The 15752-nt window shown below is 40.5% G+C and overlaps 1 protein-coding gene across 2 annotated transcripts in view; it reads right to left on the minus strand.

Annotated features, from left to right (window-relative positions):
• Positions 1-10835, minus strand: part of SDHAF3 (succinate dehydrogenase complex assembly factor 3) — a 52677-nt gene extending 41842 nt beyond the window's left edge. For both annotated transcript variants that reach the window (XM_037046432.1, XM_037046433.1), the window contains exon 1: positions 10594-10835. In XM_037046432.1, coding sequence (XP_036902327.1) covers positions 10594-10767 — 174 coding nt within the window. In that variant the 5' untranslated portion in view covers positions 10768-10835. The remainder of the gene's footprint in view (positions 1-10593) is intronic.
• Between the last annotated feature and the right edge of the window lie 4917 nt (positions 10836-15752).

A 15752-nucleotide genomic window follows, 5' to 3' on the forward strand; every position in this document is an offset into this window, starting at 1 on the left:
TCTGAAGTAAAGAATTTTCAAAACAACAAGAGCTCTTTCAGAACTTAACTGGCAGCAAATCCTGACCTAAAACAGACATGAAGCCTTTATTTACTGTCCTTAATATGAAGAATCTAATGTTTTACTGAAGAAATATTAATGTATTTTATTACAGGGTATAATAAAATACAGACTCCCAGATTCCACTGTATGTTTCTTAATATGTAATAATATATCTTACTGCCTTTCTAAAATCTAAAAAAATCTGAATTTTGAGACATGTGAAAGAGGGTTCCCTGCATCTAAATATAAATATTCTTTTTTTTTAAAGATTTTATTTATTTATTTATCTTTAGAGGGGAAGGAGAGAGGGAGAGAAACATCAATGTATGGTTGCCTTTTGTGCGTCCCCTGCTGGTAGTTAGCCTGCAAGGAACCGGCCTGCAACCCAGGCATGTGCCCTGACTGGGAATCGAACCGCGATTGTCTGGTTCGCAGGCCCGTGCTCAATCCACTGAGCTACACCAGCCAGGGCTATAAATATTCTTTTAAAAAAACGATTTTAGAAGGCAGAGTTCAGCAACATGCTCCCCCCCAAAAAGATTTTATTTATTTATTTTTAGAGTGAGAGGAAGGGAGGGAGAAATAGAGGGACACATCAGTGTGTGGTTGCCTCTGGTGTGCCCCCGACCAGGGACCTGGCCCACAACCCAGGCATGTGCCCTGACTGGGAACTGAATGGGTGACCCTCTGGTTCGCAGGCCAGCGCTCAATCCACTGAGCCACACCATCCAGGGCTAAATGTAAATATTCTGACTTCGGGAAAAGGAAAGCCCTCTTCTCCAGTCTCCTGTCCCCCACCCACAGAGATGAGTAAATCAGCATTCCAATTTATACTTTAGTATTATATAAACTTAGTGTGAATCTGATTTCGGTATCTGATTGTCTCTGGGTATTCATAAAGTCTAACTGCAGACCTACAAGATCAATCACCAGGACATATAACCACAATCCTGAGTGGCACATACCTACCCAGAATTTCTTTCCGAAGCCTACTAATTTCCAAGCCACCAAGTATGCCTGTTTACCTCTTCCATCCTCTCTGACTGCCCTACAGAAGACAAACCAACAATTAACCAATCTCCCCTCCGCACCTTATCTCCCTGTCAGCCTTCATGCAACCTTCTACAGTAGTACTTAGAAAAAAGTGGAAAATTAAAATACAACAGATTAACAGCTATTAAGTAGCAATTAATTTTGATAAAATTAAGTTTTAGAGAATCAACAAAGAATATTTAAGTATGTCCATTAAGATAGTAAACATGAGCCCTAGCTGGTGTGGTTCAGTGAATTGAGTGCTGGACTGCAAACCAAAGTGTTGCCGGTTGGAAATCAGGGCACATGCCTGAGTTGTGGGCCAGGTACCCAGTAGGGGGTGCAGGAGAAGCAACTACACATTGATGTTTCTTTCCCACTTTCTCCTTCCCTTCCCCTCTCTCTAAAAATAAATAGAATCTTTAAAAAAATTAAAAATGAGAAGATTCTTCATGTTACCTTAGAAAGAGTTAATACTGTACCAGATGGATGGCTCAGATGATTCTTTTCTTATCTCAATTTAGAGCTCTAGAAATTCTAAATATATCTTCTAGTGGTTAGGTAAAAAAGAGTAACTAAAGGTTTAGAGTCAACACACGTTTTAAGCAATACTTTATAGTTTTCAATGTACAGATTTATATATCCTTTGTCTGAATTATCCCTAAGTATTTCATATTTGTTTTTGATGGTAAGTGGTGTTTTTAACTTTTCATTACAAGTACACAAAAATACAGTTTTTTAATTGGGATGTTTGTCTTCCTGGAGTGGAGTCGTGTGAATTCTTTATATATTTTGGAGATCCAGACAGTTGTTCTTATATGCAACCATAAAATATATTTAGTTCATAAAATAGTAAGGAAAATCAATAAAGTTAACATTATACACATGTAATAATCCTTTATCTTAAAATATGTGCAAAAACTTACTTCAAAATTTTAAGACATTATGTATACAAACACAGTCACACACACACAGATCTGCTTTAGAACCATATTCACTAGCATACTGATATTATGCTACTACCATTATTTTAAATCTGTGAAATCCAATAAATTTTAAATCACTTAAACAAAAGGAACATACCTCTAGGTTCCAGTAGCATAGTTATAAAGTCAATAATATATGCAATATTGATCAAATATTGATTATTTAAAAAACAAAACCTTTAATTACTTTATACATAATCATTATTGAACACATCTCATGACACCAGTAAAAGTTAAATGTTCCTAAATAAAAAACATATTCACTAAAAGCTTCACTAAAAATACAAATGTTTCAGAAGTTGGGGGGGAAAAAAGAAACCATTTATGTTCCAAGGACACACTATTTCATATCCTTTGCTTTATCCCTTTTCAACCATTGGTTAAGGACCACAATATTACTAAAATTTTTAAAGGTAAAGCTTAATGTAAAAAACATACATGTGTGACACATCACCATTCAATAAACCACCACAAAAATACTACATTGAATAGCACTCAGAATAAATAATACAACTGAGAGGTCTCCAAATGACTCACTCATTTTGGTAGCAATGTCCCCCACACACAGTCCCTCTTCCGAACAGAGAGGTAATTCATTCCTTTTCTGCCCCAAACTAAAATACAAACTACAAATCAGGATGTTCAAAAGCAACAAAATGAGGTCTTCAAATTAGGTAAGAGAGGCATACAATTATAAGAACTGCAAAACACTCATCCATCCCTAATTATACCAAGTTAAAAAAGACTCTAAATATAGGTGACATGCAACTTAATCATACATTTTTTATCTGATCATCCACTTTAAAGTCATAAATAAGAAAAAGATGTCCCATGTGAGTTACAAATAGATGGTTACATTAACTCTGAAGTCCTTCCTCCTAACAAATACAACGAAACAAAACAAAAAGGCAACTGTTATGAGATCTAAACTATCACACAAATCTAATTAAACGTAATCAAGCAGGAAAAAAGTATGCTCCTTTGCAGAAGTAGTTAGGAACAACTAAATACAGAAGAAGATAACAGGGCAGTTCCAGCATCTCGTAAACTACTATCTTTGACCACCTTCCCCTATGTTATACCCAGCCTGCCACTTTCATCCACACCTTGGGATCACCAACTACAGATAAGGAATTCTAAATCTCCAGCCACAATTTTCTCCTGAGTATCAGATCAATACACATCTCAGAATATTTCCACCTGACTGCCCCACCAGAATTTTTAACATACAATGTGCCACACTGAACTCATTCCCCACCTGCTCCTCCTATATACTTATTCTGGTTATTGGTATCCTGTTCTAAAACCTGAGAGTTATCCCTTCTATTTCCTCCCGTCACCAATCCTTTATCAGTCACTAAGTCAAGTCTCATTTTACCTTAAAAAAGATAACACCTAAATAAATCCATACTCTCCAATCTCGACCCCTCTGTCTGGGTTCAGATACAAAGATATTTTGGATTACTATATCTCTCCTAACAGTTCTCCTTACCTTCAGTCTGGCTCATTTTTCAATCATTTCTTTATATTGCTGCTTAAGTAATCTTTCTAGAATATAATTTGAATCATTTTCACCACTGCTTAAAATCTTTCAACGATTCAAAACATAAACTTAATCCTTAGCAGAGTATCCTATCTCTTGATACTTCTTTAGCTTTATCTTTTCCTAATCTCCCACATAATACACTAAATTCCAAACATATCACTGCAGATTCTGGGAAAAAATTATACTGTTTCTTACTTTAATACCTCTGCACATGTTATTCTCTCTTTCTAGAAAGTCATTTTCATGACAGTTTCAAGTATCTTTGCCTTGCTCCAGACTAAGCTCTGACATCGTACGTGGACTTCAACTTCATCCACTCCCTCCTTGTTCCCATAGCAATTAACAGACAGCTTTGCATACTATATTATAATTATGGATTTATATTCTACTATTTTTGGGTACCATGAAAATAAATCACACTTATTATTCACTTTGGTGTCTCACCTGCCTAGCACTTTACCTGGCAATAATAAGTGATCAATAACTACAGAATGTTTAAGCCTTTTGCTTTTTCCAGAAACAGAACTTCCACTATAAACATCCCCCAACAGATACAGAGCAAAGCAGCTACTTAAGAAAAATACCAGAATCCAGTTGAGAAAGCCATAGACATAAACAAGTGGGGCAGAAAAGGGAGAATTACACACACCGAGTATCTGCAGAGCAGCTCCTGGGAGCTCACTGTTTTTTACTCTGTATCTCACATTCTATCACAAATACGTTCTACTTGCTGTTTAACTTTCAGTGCTTATTCTGATTTCCAAAAAAGTAACTAGTGAGAAGTTCTCTCTACAACAGGTAGACACTGGAAAAAAAAAAAAAAGAAAGCACTACCTAAATCAGCTATACCTAAAAAATGACCATCATTAAACTTTTAAGATTCCATAAGACCCCTGAGCTACCAGCCTCCAATTCCACTTCTAATAGTTGCCTCCTAAAAAACTTGAGAGTAAGACTGCAATGGATACTTTGCCAACCAGTTACCAACACTCTCTCTAACAGATTCCCAACATCTCATTCAGAATTTACAATCTTTCTCCTATGGTAAGGAATTATATAAAATCACTATTTAGTCTGTAAATATGCATTTACATTTTTATCCAAAAGATAAAATGAAATACTTGCCACCTACCTACCCCACCTGATCCTTGAACAGAAACTTTCATAACTGAACTCCCACTAATATTTGCCACAGTTATCTGTGATCACAAATGGAGGGAATAGAGAACTCTCCTAATACTGAGGCCTCTAATATTCTCAATCCTTCCCCCATTGTCTTCCTCCAGTGGCACCCAACTTTGCCCGTTAAGTAAAACAGATTCACCATCCATTCAATTCATATGTAGTTTTAGAAATGTGTGAGAATCCCAGAGACCAAATGACACAGAGCACAGTAAGTGCACAATTGTGTCACTGTCAACTAGAACAATATAAACATAAACATCAAGATGGAGACATAGTTAAACATGGGTCGCCTCCTTGCACAACCACAGCAAAAACTACAACTAAAATACAAAACACCTATCACCCACCTCATCAGAAAATAGAACTGAATGGAAGTCCAACAACGAAGAACTTACAGAAGTCACATTTACCCAGACAAGTAGGAGGGGCAGAGACGCCAGAGCCATATGTGGTGGATAAAGATCCCACACCCACACCCATATGTGGTGGATAAAGATCAGGAGGGGATACCTCGGGAGCAAGGAATCTCAGCCTCACCAGCCTCGCACCAACCACCCAGGCCAGGGTCCCACTGCCAGGAAGATAAGTCCCCATAACCTCTGACTGTAAAAACTAGTGGGGGTTGGGGCAACAAAATTAATTGTGGGATCTCAGGCGTCTCCTCTTAAATGGCCTATAACAGACTTAGGACTTACATATTCACTCCCTCTGGGCTCCAGCACCAGGGCAGCAGCTGGAAAGGCACCAGTGGCATAGAGGGAGAAACTGAAGTGTCTGGCATCAGAGTGAATGCCAGGAGACAGCTTCCTTTTGGACAAAACTCCAGAGGCCAGGCAGCAGCATTGTCCCCTCTCTGAGCCCTCCCCAACACAGAGCCACAGAGCAGTGACACCATATCTGAGGCTCCATCAACCTGGGTCACACAGTTGCCCCACCCTGGCAATTACCTAAGGCTCTGCCCCATCCAACTCACCAGTGTGCTTTTCTACAATAGGCCATGCTACTAAGACAGGGAGTCAAAGCAACTCTACCTAATACACAGAAAAAAACACAGGGAGGCTGCCAAAATGAGGAGACAAAGAAATATGGCTCAAATGAAAGAACAGAAAACTTTAGAAAAAGAACTAAACAAAATGGAGATAAGAAATCTATCAGCTGCGGGGTTATCAGGATGCTCCAGGAATTCATTGGGTACTCCAAAAGCATAAAAAAGATCCAGGCAAAAAACAAAGTTTAAGTGAAATAAAGAAAAATTTACAGGGAATCAACAGTGGAATTCAGTCAATGATCTGGAACATAAGGAAGAAAAAAATTCAATCAGAACAGCAAGGAGAAAAAGAATCGGAAAAAAAAAAACAAGGACAGGCTAAAGAACCTCTGGGACAACTTTGCACCTGCCAACATTCAAATCATAGGAGTGCTGGGAGGAGAAGAGAAAAGCAAAAACTTAAAAACTTGTTTGAAAAAGTAATGAAAGAAAACTTCCCTAATTTGGTGAAGGAAATAGACATACAAGTCCAGGAAGCACAGAGGACCACACCAAGACACATCATAATTAAAATGTCAAAGGTTAAAGATAAAGAATCTTAAATGCAGCAAGAAAAAAGCAGAGGGTTACCTACAAAAGAATTCCCATGAGACTGTCAACTGATTTCTCAAAAGAAACTTTGCAGACTAGAAGGGACTGGCAAGAAGTATTCAAAGTGATGAAAAGCAAGGATCTACAACCTAGATTACTCTATCCAGCAAAATTACTGTTTAGAATCGGTGGGCAGATAAAGTACTTCCCAGACAAGGTAAAGCTAAAGGAGCTCATCATCACCAAGCTATTATGTGAATTGTTAAAGGGACTCATTTAAAAAGAAGATCAAAACTATGAACATTAAAATGACAATTTACAACTATCAACAGTTGAACCTAAAAAACAAGCTAAGCAAACAACCATAACAGCAACAGAATCATAGACATGGAGATCATTTGAAGGGTTATCATTTGGGAGGGGGAAGAGAGAGAATGGGAGACAAAGTGCAGAGATTAAGAAGTACAAATTGGCCCTGGCTGGTGTAGCTCAGTGGATTGAGCGCGGGGCCTGCGAACCAGAGGCACATGCCTGGGTTGCAGGCCAGTTCCCAGCAGGGGATGCAGTTCCTGGCGGGGGGCACACGAGAGGCAACCATACATTGATATTTCTCTCCCTCTCTCCTTCCCTTCCCCTCTAAAGATAAATAAATAAAATCTTTAAAAAAATTTAAAATGTTAAAAAAAGAAGTACAAATTGGTCGATACAGAATAGACAGGGGCATTTCCTATACTTAACAGTATATACTAAACCGTATTTACTTAGGAAGCATTTACTTAATACTTAACAGTATTTCCTATACTGTTAGAAAAAGTACAGTACAGGAAATGAGGTGGCCAAAGAACTTATATGCATGACCCATGAACATGAACTAAAAGAGGGGGGAACTAAAAGAGGGGGGAATTGCCAGAGGGAATGGAGGATACTGGGTGGAGAGGAGCAAAGGAGGATAAATTGGGACAAGTTTAATAGCATAATCAATAAAATATATTGAAAAATAAATAACTTCTAAAAATAAAAAATAAACATCAAGCTTATGCAACTCAGATAATGGGTACCAAGTTTGTAATCATCATTGTATCCCTCTCAATCAGCTGGGTATAAACGTAAGCATCAAGCTTACAACGCTCAGATAACAGGTACCATGTCTGCAATCATCATGAACTAAAAACAATGGAAATTCATGCCATAACTAGTAGCATCAAGTATAACAATCATAAATTAGACGTTTTGAGGAGCACATGGGGGAAAATGAGTTAGAAGGCCAAATGAGAAATATCATTCTCTGGTATCACTGCGCTAGCCAGGTTTTTCTCCTTGCCAAGTCACTGGAGTCTTCTCTAACCCTCATCCTTGAAAAAAAGAAACTGGTTCTCTTGGTAGAACCCAGCCTACCTCTTCTAATTCCCAGGCTTAGACTAAGCTGCTTTTCAACTACAAGAATTATTATTTTAACCAAACAGATCATTGGGTTTAACCCAATTGCCAGATTATTAAATCCAGGGGCCTAGCCTCGTGAGTCACATTTTTCCTCATTCCAAAAAAGCAAGTAGGCCTTCGCTGTAGGCCGTGGATCAGTGGACTGAGTGCCAGCCTGTGAACCCAAGGGTCACTGGTTCAATTCACAGTCAGGGCACATGCCTGGGTTGCAGGTCCCCATTAGGGGGCATGCAACAGGTGACCATACATTGATGTTTCTCTTCCTTTCTTTCTCTCTCCCTTGCCCTCTCTCTGGAGATAAATAAATAAAATCTTTTTAAAAATAAGTAAAATGCTAGATCAACGGCAGGGAAGAAGAAATAATGCTTACCTACAAAACATTTCCAACTAATAAATTCAGAAGGAATAAGGGAGACAGAGTCACCATTGTAGCACAATGGCAAGATCCATCAATGAATGCTACAATTAGCTGGAAAGTTTAAGAACAAACAGGATATCTGTAGCCTCAGAGTATCTCCCCCCAAATATGTGTGAATTTCAAAAAGGACAAGAGTAATTCCATAATGGAGACATCACCTTAAGCAAGTGATCATGGTTTACATCACCAGTAATAATGTGATGTAAATAATGTGATGTAATAATGTGATGAATAATGTGATACCATGTGCCCTCTGACATGATGTATTGAGAAGGGCCCATCACCCTCGTGGTATCCTTCCCAACAGTGTTTAACACCAGTCTAATCAAGAGAACACACCAGACAAACCCAAACTGAGAGACAGTCTACAAAATAACTAATACTCTTCAAAATAGTGTCAAAGACCTGAAAGATAAGAAATTGAGAAAGTGTCACAGACCAGAGGAAATTAAGGAGACAGGATGGCTAAAAATTGTACAATGTAGGTCCCTGAAATACATAAGAACATTAGTGGAAATATAGGCAAAATGTGAATAAAGGCTGTAGTTAAGAATACTGTAGCAATGTTAATTTGCTAGTTTTGATAATCGGTTATGAAAAATGTTAACATAAGGGGAAGCTAAGTGTAGGATGTATGGGAACTCAGCACTATCTTTTTAACTTCTGTCCGTCTAGAATTATGTTGAGAGTTAAGGGAAAAAAAGATGAACTCCTAATACCAAGCCTTCTAAGTTGAACAAAACACTTTTTACTTACACAGCTTTTTAAAATGCCCTCTCTTCTACACCTGGCTGGTGTAGCTCAGTGGATTGAGCACGGGCCTGCAAACCAAAGGATCGAGATTCGATTCCCAGTCAGGGCACATGCCTGGGTTGCAGGCCAGTTCCCAGCAGGGGATGCATGAGAGGCAACCATACATTGATATCTCTCCCTCTCTCCTTCCCTTCTCCTCTAAAGATAAATAAAATCTAAAAAAAAAAGATGGGCGTAGCTGATTGTGTGAAAATTATACTCCAGTAAAGTTTGTTAAAAAAACAATACATTAAAAAAAGTGGTTTGCAAAGTTTTGTGCTGGAGAGTTCTCCCTGGACAATGCTCCATGGTGGGGTAGACTAGTTGAAGTTGATAGCTATCAAATTGAGACATTAATTGAGAACAATCAATGTTACACCACATGTGAGATAGCCAACATACTCAAATATCCAAATCAGTAGTTATGGGTGAAAATGAAAAATGTGTCTCTTATTTTGCAGGAAAAAAAAACCCATGGACTTTTTGGCCAACCCAATACATCTAATACATAACATATTTAGGAAAGTTCTAGATTTCACCCTTGTCCTAAATGTTCCCTTTGCAAGCTTCAAGAATTCTACAATCAAGAATTCTGGGATTCAGTGACAAGGTTTTGTGTTCACTCTAACCTTTATGACCTTTAACAACAGACTTCAGTAGTCTCTTCAGCCATCAATGTTTTAGGTGGAAGAATCGCTTACCTCTGTTTTTATACAAACACTGCTTCAAGCTTTCAAAGACCTGAGATCTCGCTCTAATCTCCCATTCCATTTGTTTCTTGATATTTACAAATCAGAACTAGAAGTAGTCCTGCAGGGCTCCCAACCCCAGGAAATATAATATTCTGAATATCTTTTTCCTCCACCCAAAGGCGGGGGAGCTGGGTGGGTGGGGGCCCCGGGGGGACGGGTAGTCAAAGGGCTAATCCCTAGCGCGTGTGTCTGCTTTAAAAGGAGTGCAGGGCAAAGTAACGAAGTAATGTGACTTCAGACTCAGGAGAAACCAACTTTCACCGGCCTTAAACTGACCAATATTTTTCTCTTTCAACGCTTGTAGTCCCTGAGGCTTAACTGACTTCTGTATCAGTCAACTGAGAACATTATTAAGACCCAACAAAGAGCACTGGAGTCTTAAAAATAGTAATTATGGAAACAAGACTAAGTATGAGAAGTTAGAGGTAAGGAGAAAACTATTAGTTTATTAATCAGCACTTGCTCCATGCAAGGCACTGAAGGGGACATAAGCTCTTTGAGCACCTGACGGTGATTAATCCCATCCTCACCACTCCAGCGCCTGGCACAGGCAGATGCTGATGGAACGGGATCTGCTCCAGCGAGGAACCCGTGCGAGAAATCGATGGGCTCTGGCAGTAACTTCGGGAAGTACTATTTGAACAGCTTTGCGCTCTTTAATTCAAATAGAAAAGGCTGCCGCTGGCATGGGACCTGGAAAAACCAGGCAGGACAGGCGGTCTTTCATAGGGACAAACCAGGACCCCTGGTTTGGGTCCATAAGGGACCTCCAAGGGTGTAGGGCCGAGGTGGGGTGGTGGGGGAAGGGGGCAGTCACTTGCCTCCCATTCCTGCAAGAAACGCCGGGCCTCGTCAGAACCAACAGTCTTATGTCTCCTAAACTCGTCCTTCAGGTACTGGTCGCCAAGGGCTTTAAGGTCTGGGGGCAGAAGCCGGTGCAGCAACAAGATGCGCCGATACAAGGCCCGGACTCGGGAGACGTGCGAGGCCGGCATAGCGCCGCGCGTGGACTGCAGACCGCGCCTGCGCAAAAACACGGCGTGTGCCACCTCCAGGCCGGGTTTTAGTGAAAAAGCGTGAAGGCGGAAGAGGGCACGCGACCTTCATCCGGTTTGGTCCGATCTGAAATTAGGACCATCCGGAAACCTGAGCTGCGGCTAGTGGAGGAAAATGGGCGGGTCACTGTCTGGGCGCAGTGGAGCGTTAGTGGAGTCGCGTTGTCAGAGCGACTGCTGGAGGGCTGTGTCTGGGTGACAGAGGGCTCCAACAAGACGACTGGCGTGAGCCAGTTGCCACCCCACAGCCACACCCCATCATCTTTTACTTTCATTTTCCTCCCTTCACTCCAGATAAAGTCCTGAGAAATCCTTCGTAGAAATCAGTCTCCTCCAGGAAGCCTTCCATGCTTAGCTCCACCCTGTTCAGGCTTCTTTTACTGTTCTGCAAGAGAGATCACAGTGGGATTAGTCTCTCCACCCATAAGCCTACTAACCCACGTACTTTGTACAGTGTTGTGCTTCTAATTTGTTTCCTGAAGGTATGGCCTCCTTCCTGTAATTCAAGCCAGTCCTGAGCCAGTTTGGTTAGTTCAAATCAGATCAGAAAAATCAGGAAGATGCATTTGAAAAGTATGGTTTCCAGGGCTACGGTGCTGGAGAGTTTGATTAAATAATCTGGGATAAATAGGTAGAATTCGGCAGTTTACAGATCTCCACCTTTTACAAAGGTGATGCAGAGAGTATGACCAGTTTTCAAAGCTGACAGTAACTTGGCCTAGTTCTCTCCTGTCACACCTTCGGTTCTTCAACACATCCTGCCCGCTCCACCACCAAAATATATGCAAAATTCAACTATTTCTTTTTTAAAAAATACATTTTATTGATTATAGCATTACAGTTGTTCTATTCCCCCCCTTCATTCCCCTCCACCCTGTACACCCTTCCCCCACCATTACCCCCCTTTAGTTTATGACCACGTGTCTCAAGTTCTTTAGATTCTATATTTCCCCTACTATTCTTGCCCTCCCCCCTATCTATTTTCTACCTACTGTCTATGCTATTTTCTGTGCCTTCTCTCCCTGTCTCCTCCTCCCACTCCCCTGTTGCTAACCCTCCCTGTGTTCTTCATTTCTATGGTTCTGCTCCTGATCTAGCTGTCCTCTTGGTTTGCTTTTGTTTTAGGTGTTGTTAACTGTGAGTTTGCTGTCCTTTCACTGTTCATATTTTCAATCTTCTTTTTCTTATATAAGTCCCTTTAACATTTCACATAATAAGGGCTTGGTGATGATGAACTCCTTGAATTTGATCTTATGTGAGAAGCACTTTATCTGTCCTTCCATTCTAAATGAAAGCTTAGCTGGATAAAGCAATCTTGGATGTAGGTCTTTGGATTTCATGACTTGAAATACTTCTTTCCAGCCTCTTCTTGCCTGTAAGGTCTCCTTTGAGAAATCCACTGACAGTCTGATGGGAACTCCTTTGTAGGTGACTGTCCCCTTACCTCTTGCTGCTTCCAGGATTCTCTCCTTCATTTTAATCTTGGCTAATGTAATTATGATGTGCCTTGGTGTGTTCCTTCTTGGGTCCAACTTCTTTGGGACTCTCTGAGCTTCCTGGATTTCCTGGAAGTCTATTTCCTTTGCTTCCCAGACTGGTGAAGTTCTCCTTTATTATTTGTTCAAATAAGTTTTCCACTCGTGGCTGTTTCTTTTCCCCTTCTGGTACCCCTATAATTTGGATGTTGGAACATTTAAAGATGTCCTGGAGGTTCCTAAGCCTCTCCTCATTTTTTTGAATTCTTGTTTCTTCATTCTTTTCTGGTTGGATGTTTCTTTCTTCCTTCTGGTCCACTCCATTTATTTGAGTCCCAGTTTCCTTTCAATCACTATTGGTTTCCTGGACATCTCCCTTCATTTCAATTAATTTAGCCTTCATATGTTCCTCTAATTTGTGACTATGATCAACCAGTTTTGTGAGCATCCTGATCACCAGTATTTTGAACTGTGCATCTGAGAGGCTCACTATTTCTTTTTCACTTAAACTTATCGGCTCTGGGGCTTTGAGTTCTTCTTGAGCCATATTTTGGACTGTTTGTGCCAGTTACTTATGCGGAGCAGAGCCCTAGGTGTTCACCAGGGCGGGGCAACTCAGTGGCTGGGTTGTGATGCTGTATGTGGGGGCGGGGTCAAAGGAAAGCAATGGTAGTCCCCTCTGCTGCCTCTCCATGCAGGGGCCTCAAGGTCTGTCCCACTGCACTCCAATGTGCGCATCAACCCAGGTGTGCAGGCAGCGCCCTCACTAGGTTCGCCACTGGGGCCTGTATGGTCCGTCTCACTGCTCACTCCTCTGCTGGTTTATCTGCATGCAAATGTGTTATCACGGTCAGCCTGCCCTGCACCCTCACTGGGTCCACGCTGCTAACCCAGCTGCCTGCACACCTGGGTTGGGGGGAGCTTTCCAGCCCAACTCTGCTCCGCTGCTGCCTCCGCCCCTCTTACTGGTCCCAGTTGAATGTTTCGTTGTCGGACTTCGGTGTAGTTGTTTTCTGTTCTTTGGCTGCGTCTTTGTTTACTAAACCTTTGTTGTATTCAAACTTGGTTGTGGTCACAGTGTTTCCACCTATGCCTCCATCTTGGCGGAAGTCTTCGGAATTCACCTATTTCTTATCACTTCACTACAATTGCCTCTCTTTACGTGGCTATTGTGGTGGCTTCTTGTGTTCCTGCTTCTGACAATGACCAACTCCAGTCATCATCCCCCTAAGCTGTAAGTCAGATGTCACTCTCTACTCAACAAAATCCTCCAGTGGTTTCTCATCAGAGTAAAACCCAAACTCTCCCCACTTCTTAACTCACTAAATTTTCTCTTTGTGCTTTGTCCCTGGTTGACCAGTTCTAGCCACACTAGCCTACTGCTGTTTCCTAGTTCATGTTTGAGCAGCCCAGGCACAGTCCCAAGTGAGGGCCTTGGTATTTGCTGTTCCTTCTGCTTGGGATGCTCTGCCACATATCTTCTTGGCTAATACCTTTGTTTCACTCAGCTCCTTACTTCAGCCCCCCACCAATGAGACTCTCCCGGGCAAATGCATTTGAAATTGCAACATCACTGTGCCCAGAACTCCCGAACCTTGGCTTTTCCTCCATAACACTTACCTGCTTATTTTACTTATTTGTTTATGACCTCCCACCCCTCTGCCCCACAGCCATGACCCGAGAATAAAAATTCTATGAGGGCATGGATTTTGTGATTTTAAAGGTGACAAGTGACTCATGACCTGTTGGTCAAGCAGGGGTAACTGCGGGAATTTGTGAGGTCCCCTCCCAGACACCAGAATCTTGTCTGTACAACCTTTTTAAAGGACAAAGACATCTACCCTGCACCAAGGGCAGGGACTTACTCATTTTATTATCCCATTCAGGGCCTACCACTGTACCTTACAAATAGTAAGCACTCTAGTACTTATTACTTTCAATGGGCTTTTTCATTTTGCTTAAATTTAGGAAAAATATTTATTTAAAAGAACACAGAATGTTTTTTTAAAAAAGAGTTTAATTTGGTGTTATGACAAACCACATTGATGGCAAGGATTGAATGGCAGTGTGGTTATTTACTTCAGGAACTTTTTTTCCAACCAGACTTCATCTCTTCACATCCCTGTAAATTGAAAATTAATTTCTTATTCCAGTTTAATTTTTTCTGGTTTCCTTTGGGGTTAAAGAACATGTATAATAAATACTTCTTTTAGAACCAAAGCTCTTATAAAAATGTGGAAAAAACATTTTGCCAATGAATTAATTAAAAAGTAACAATAAAAGAAGTAATCCAGCCCAAAGGAGCAGAAAAGGTCCACGGAGCACTGGGCAATTGATGCTCAGAAATGCCAAATGACGGGTGAGGGAGAAGCCAAGACCTAGTGGTGTGGTTAAGCCTTGAGGTGAGAAATCAAGCAATAATGATGAGAATAATAATAAGTGACCTTCTTTTCCCAGTGGGCTGGACAGTGAGCTGTATCTTCCAGAAAAAACCATCTCTTTGTCAAAATTTTCCATTGACATTCCAATTTGAGTTGACCAGTTTTCCTCTTGTGGTCAAAATATCCATAAACTGAAAACAAGATTTGAGGGAAAGAGCCAACTATAAGGAATGTTTTAAATGTTTGCTATTGTTGGTATACGAAAATGGAAATTTGACCAGAGTCCAGATATATTGTTATGTTTGATCATTTAAAGTGTTAATGATATTAATTGTTTTCTAAGGAGAAAAATACTGACCGTTGCTACAGAAGCTGAAAAATAATTTGACAAATCCATCACCCATTACTGATTTTAAAACAATAGTAACAAAATGGAAATCAGGATTCCTTACACAAAAGCCAGCATCTTAGTTAATGGGAAAAGATCTGACAAAATAGGCAAATTTTTGTGTAAAAGGGGAATGGGAAAAGAATGTATGTAATATTTCCTTCATTTTGCAAAAAAAGATAAACCATAACTACAATGTGCCATGCACATGAGTATAGGATGAACTCAACTGTCTAGACTTGAGTCAAAAAAGAGAGCAAGAGATTCCCTAAAGTTGATGACCTGTTGGTGGGCAGAGCTCTGGGGGACAGGCATAAGACCCTGAAGGACACTGGATTTAAAGACTAACCTGATATGGGGAAATGGGGCAAATGGCCAAATCGAAGGGGTCTCATGCTTTTGCTTATGGAGGTGCAATTGACAAAGACAGAAAAGTCAGGAGGGAAAACTGCTTTTGGAAGTGCATTTTACCTTAGTCACATTGAGTTTGAAGGGACAGGTTATACTAAATGTTGAATTAAAAGTTGCCTAATAGTAGTAGTGTAATCTGCTCATTGTCTAAGTCAGTGGGTTCTCAACCAGGGCTGTGTATTACAGTCACCTGGGTAACTTAAAAAAAAAATACTGATAATCAGGCTCCACTCCAAACCACTTGAATCAGAATCTCTGAGAATGGGGCGA

This window comes from Sturnira hondurensis, unplaced genomic scaffold, assembly GCF_014824575.4.
Source record: "Sturnira hondurensis isolate 20B ecotype Veracruz unplaced genomic scaffold, ASM1482457v3 Scaffold0005252, whole genome shotgun sequence".
NCBI classification, from domain to species: Eukaryota; Metazoa; Chordata; class Mammalia; order Chiroptera; family Phyllostomidae; genus Sturnira; species Sturnira hondurensis.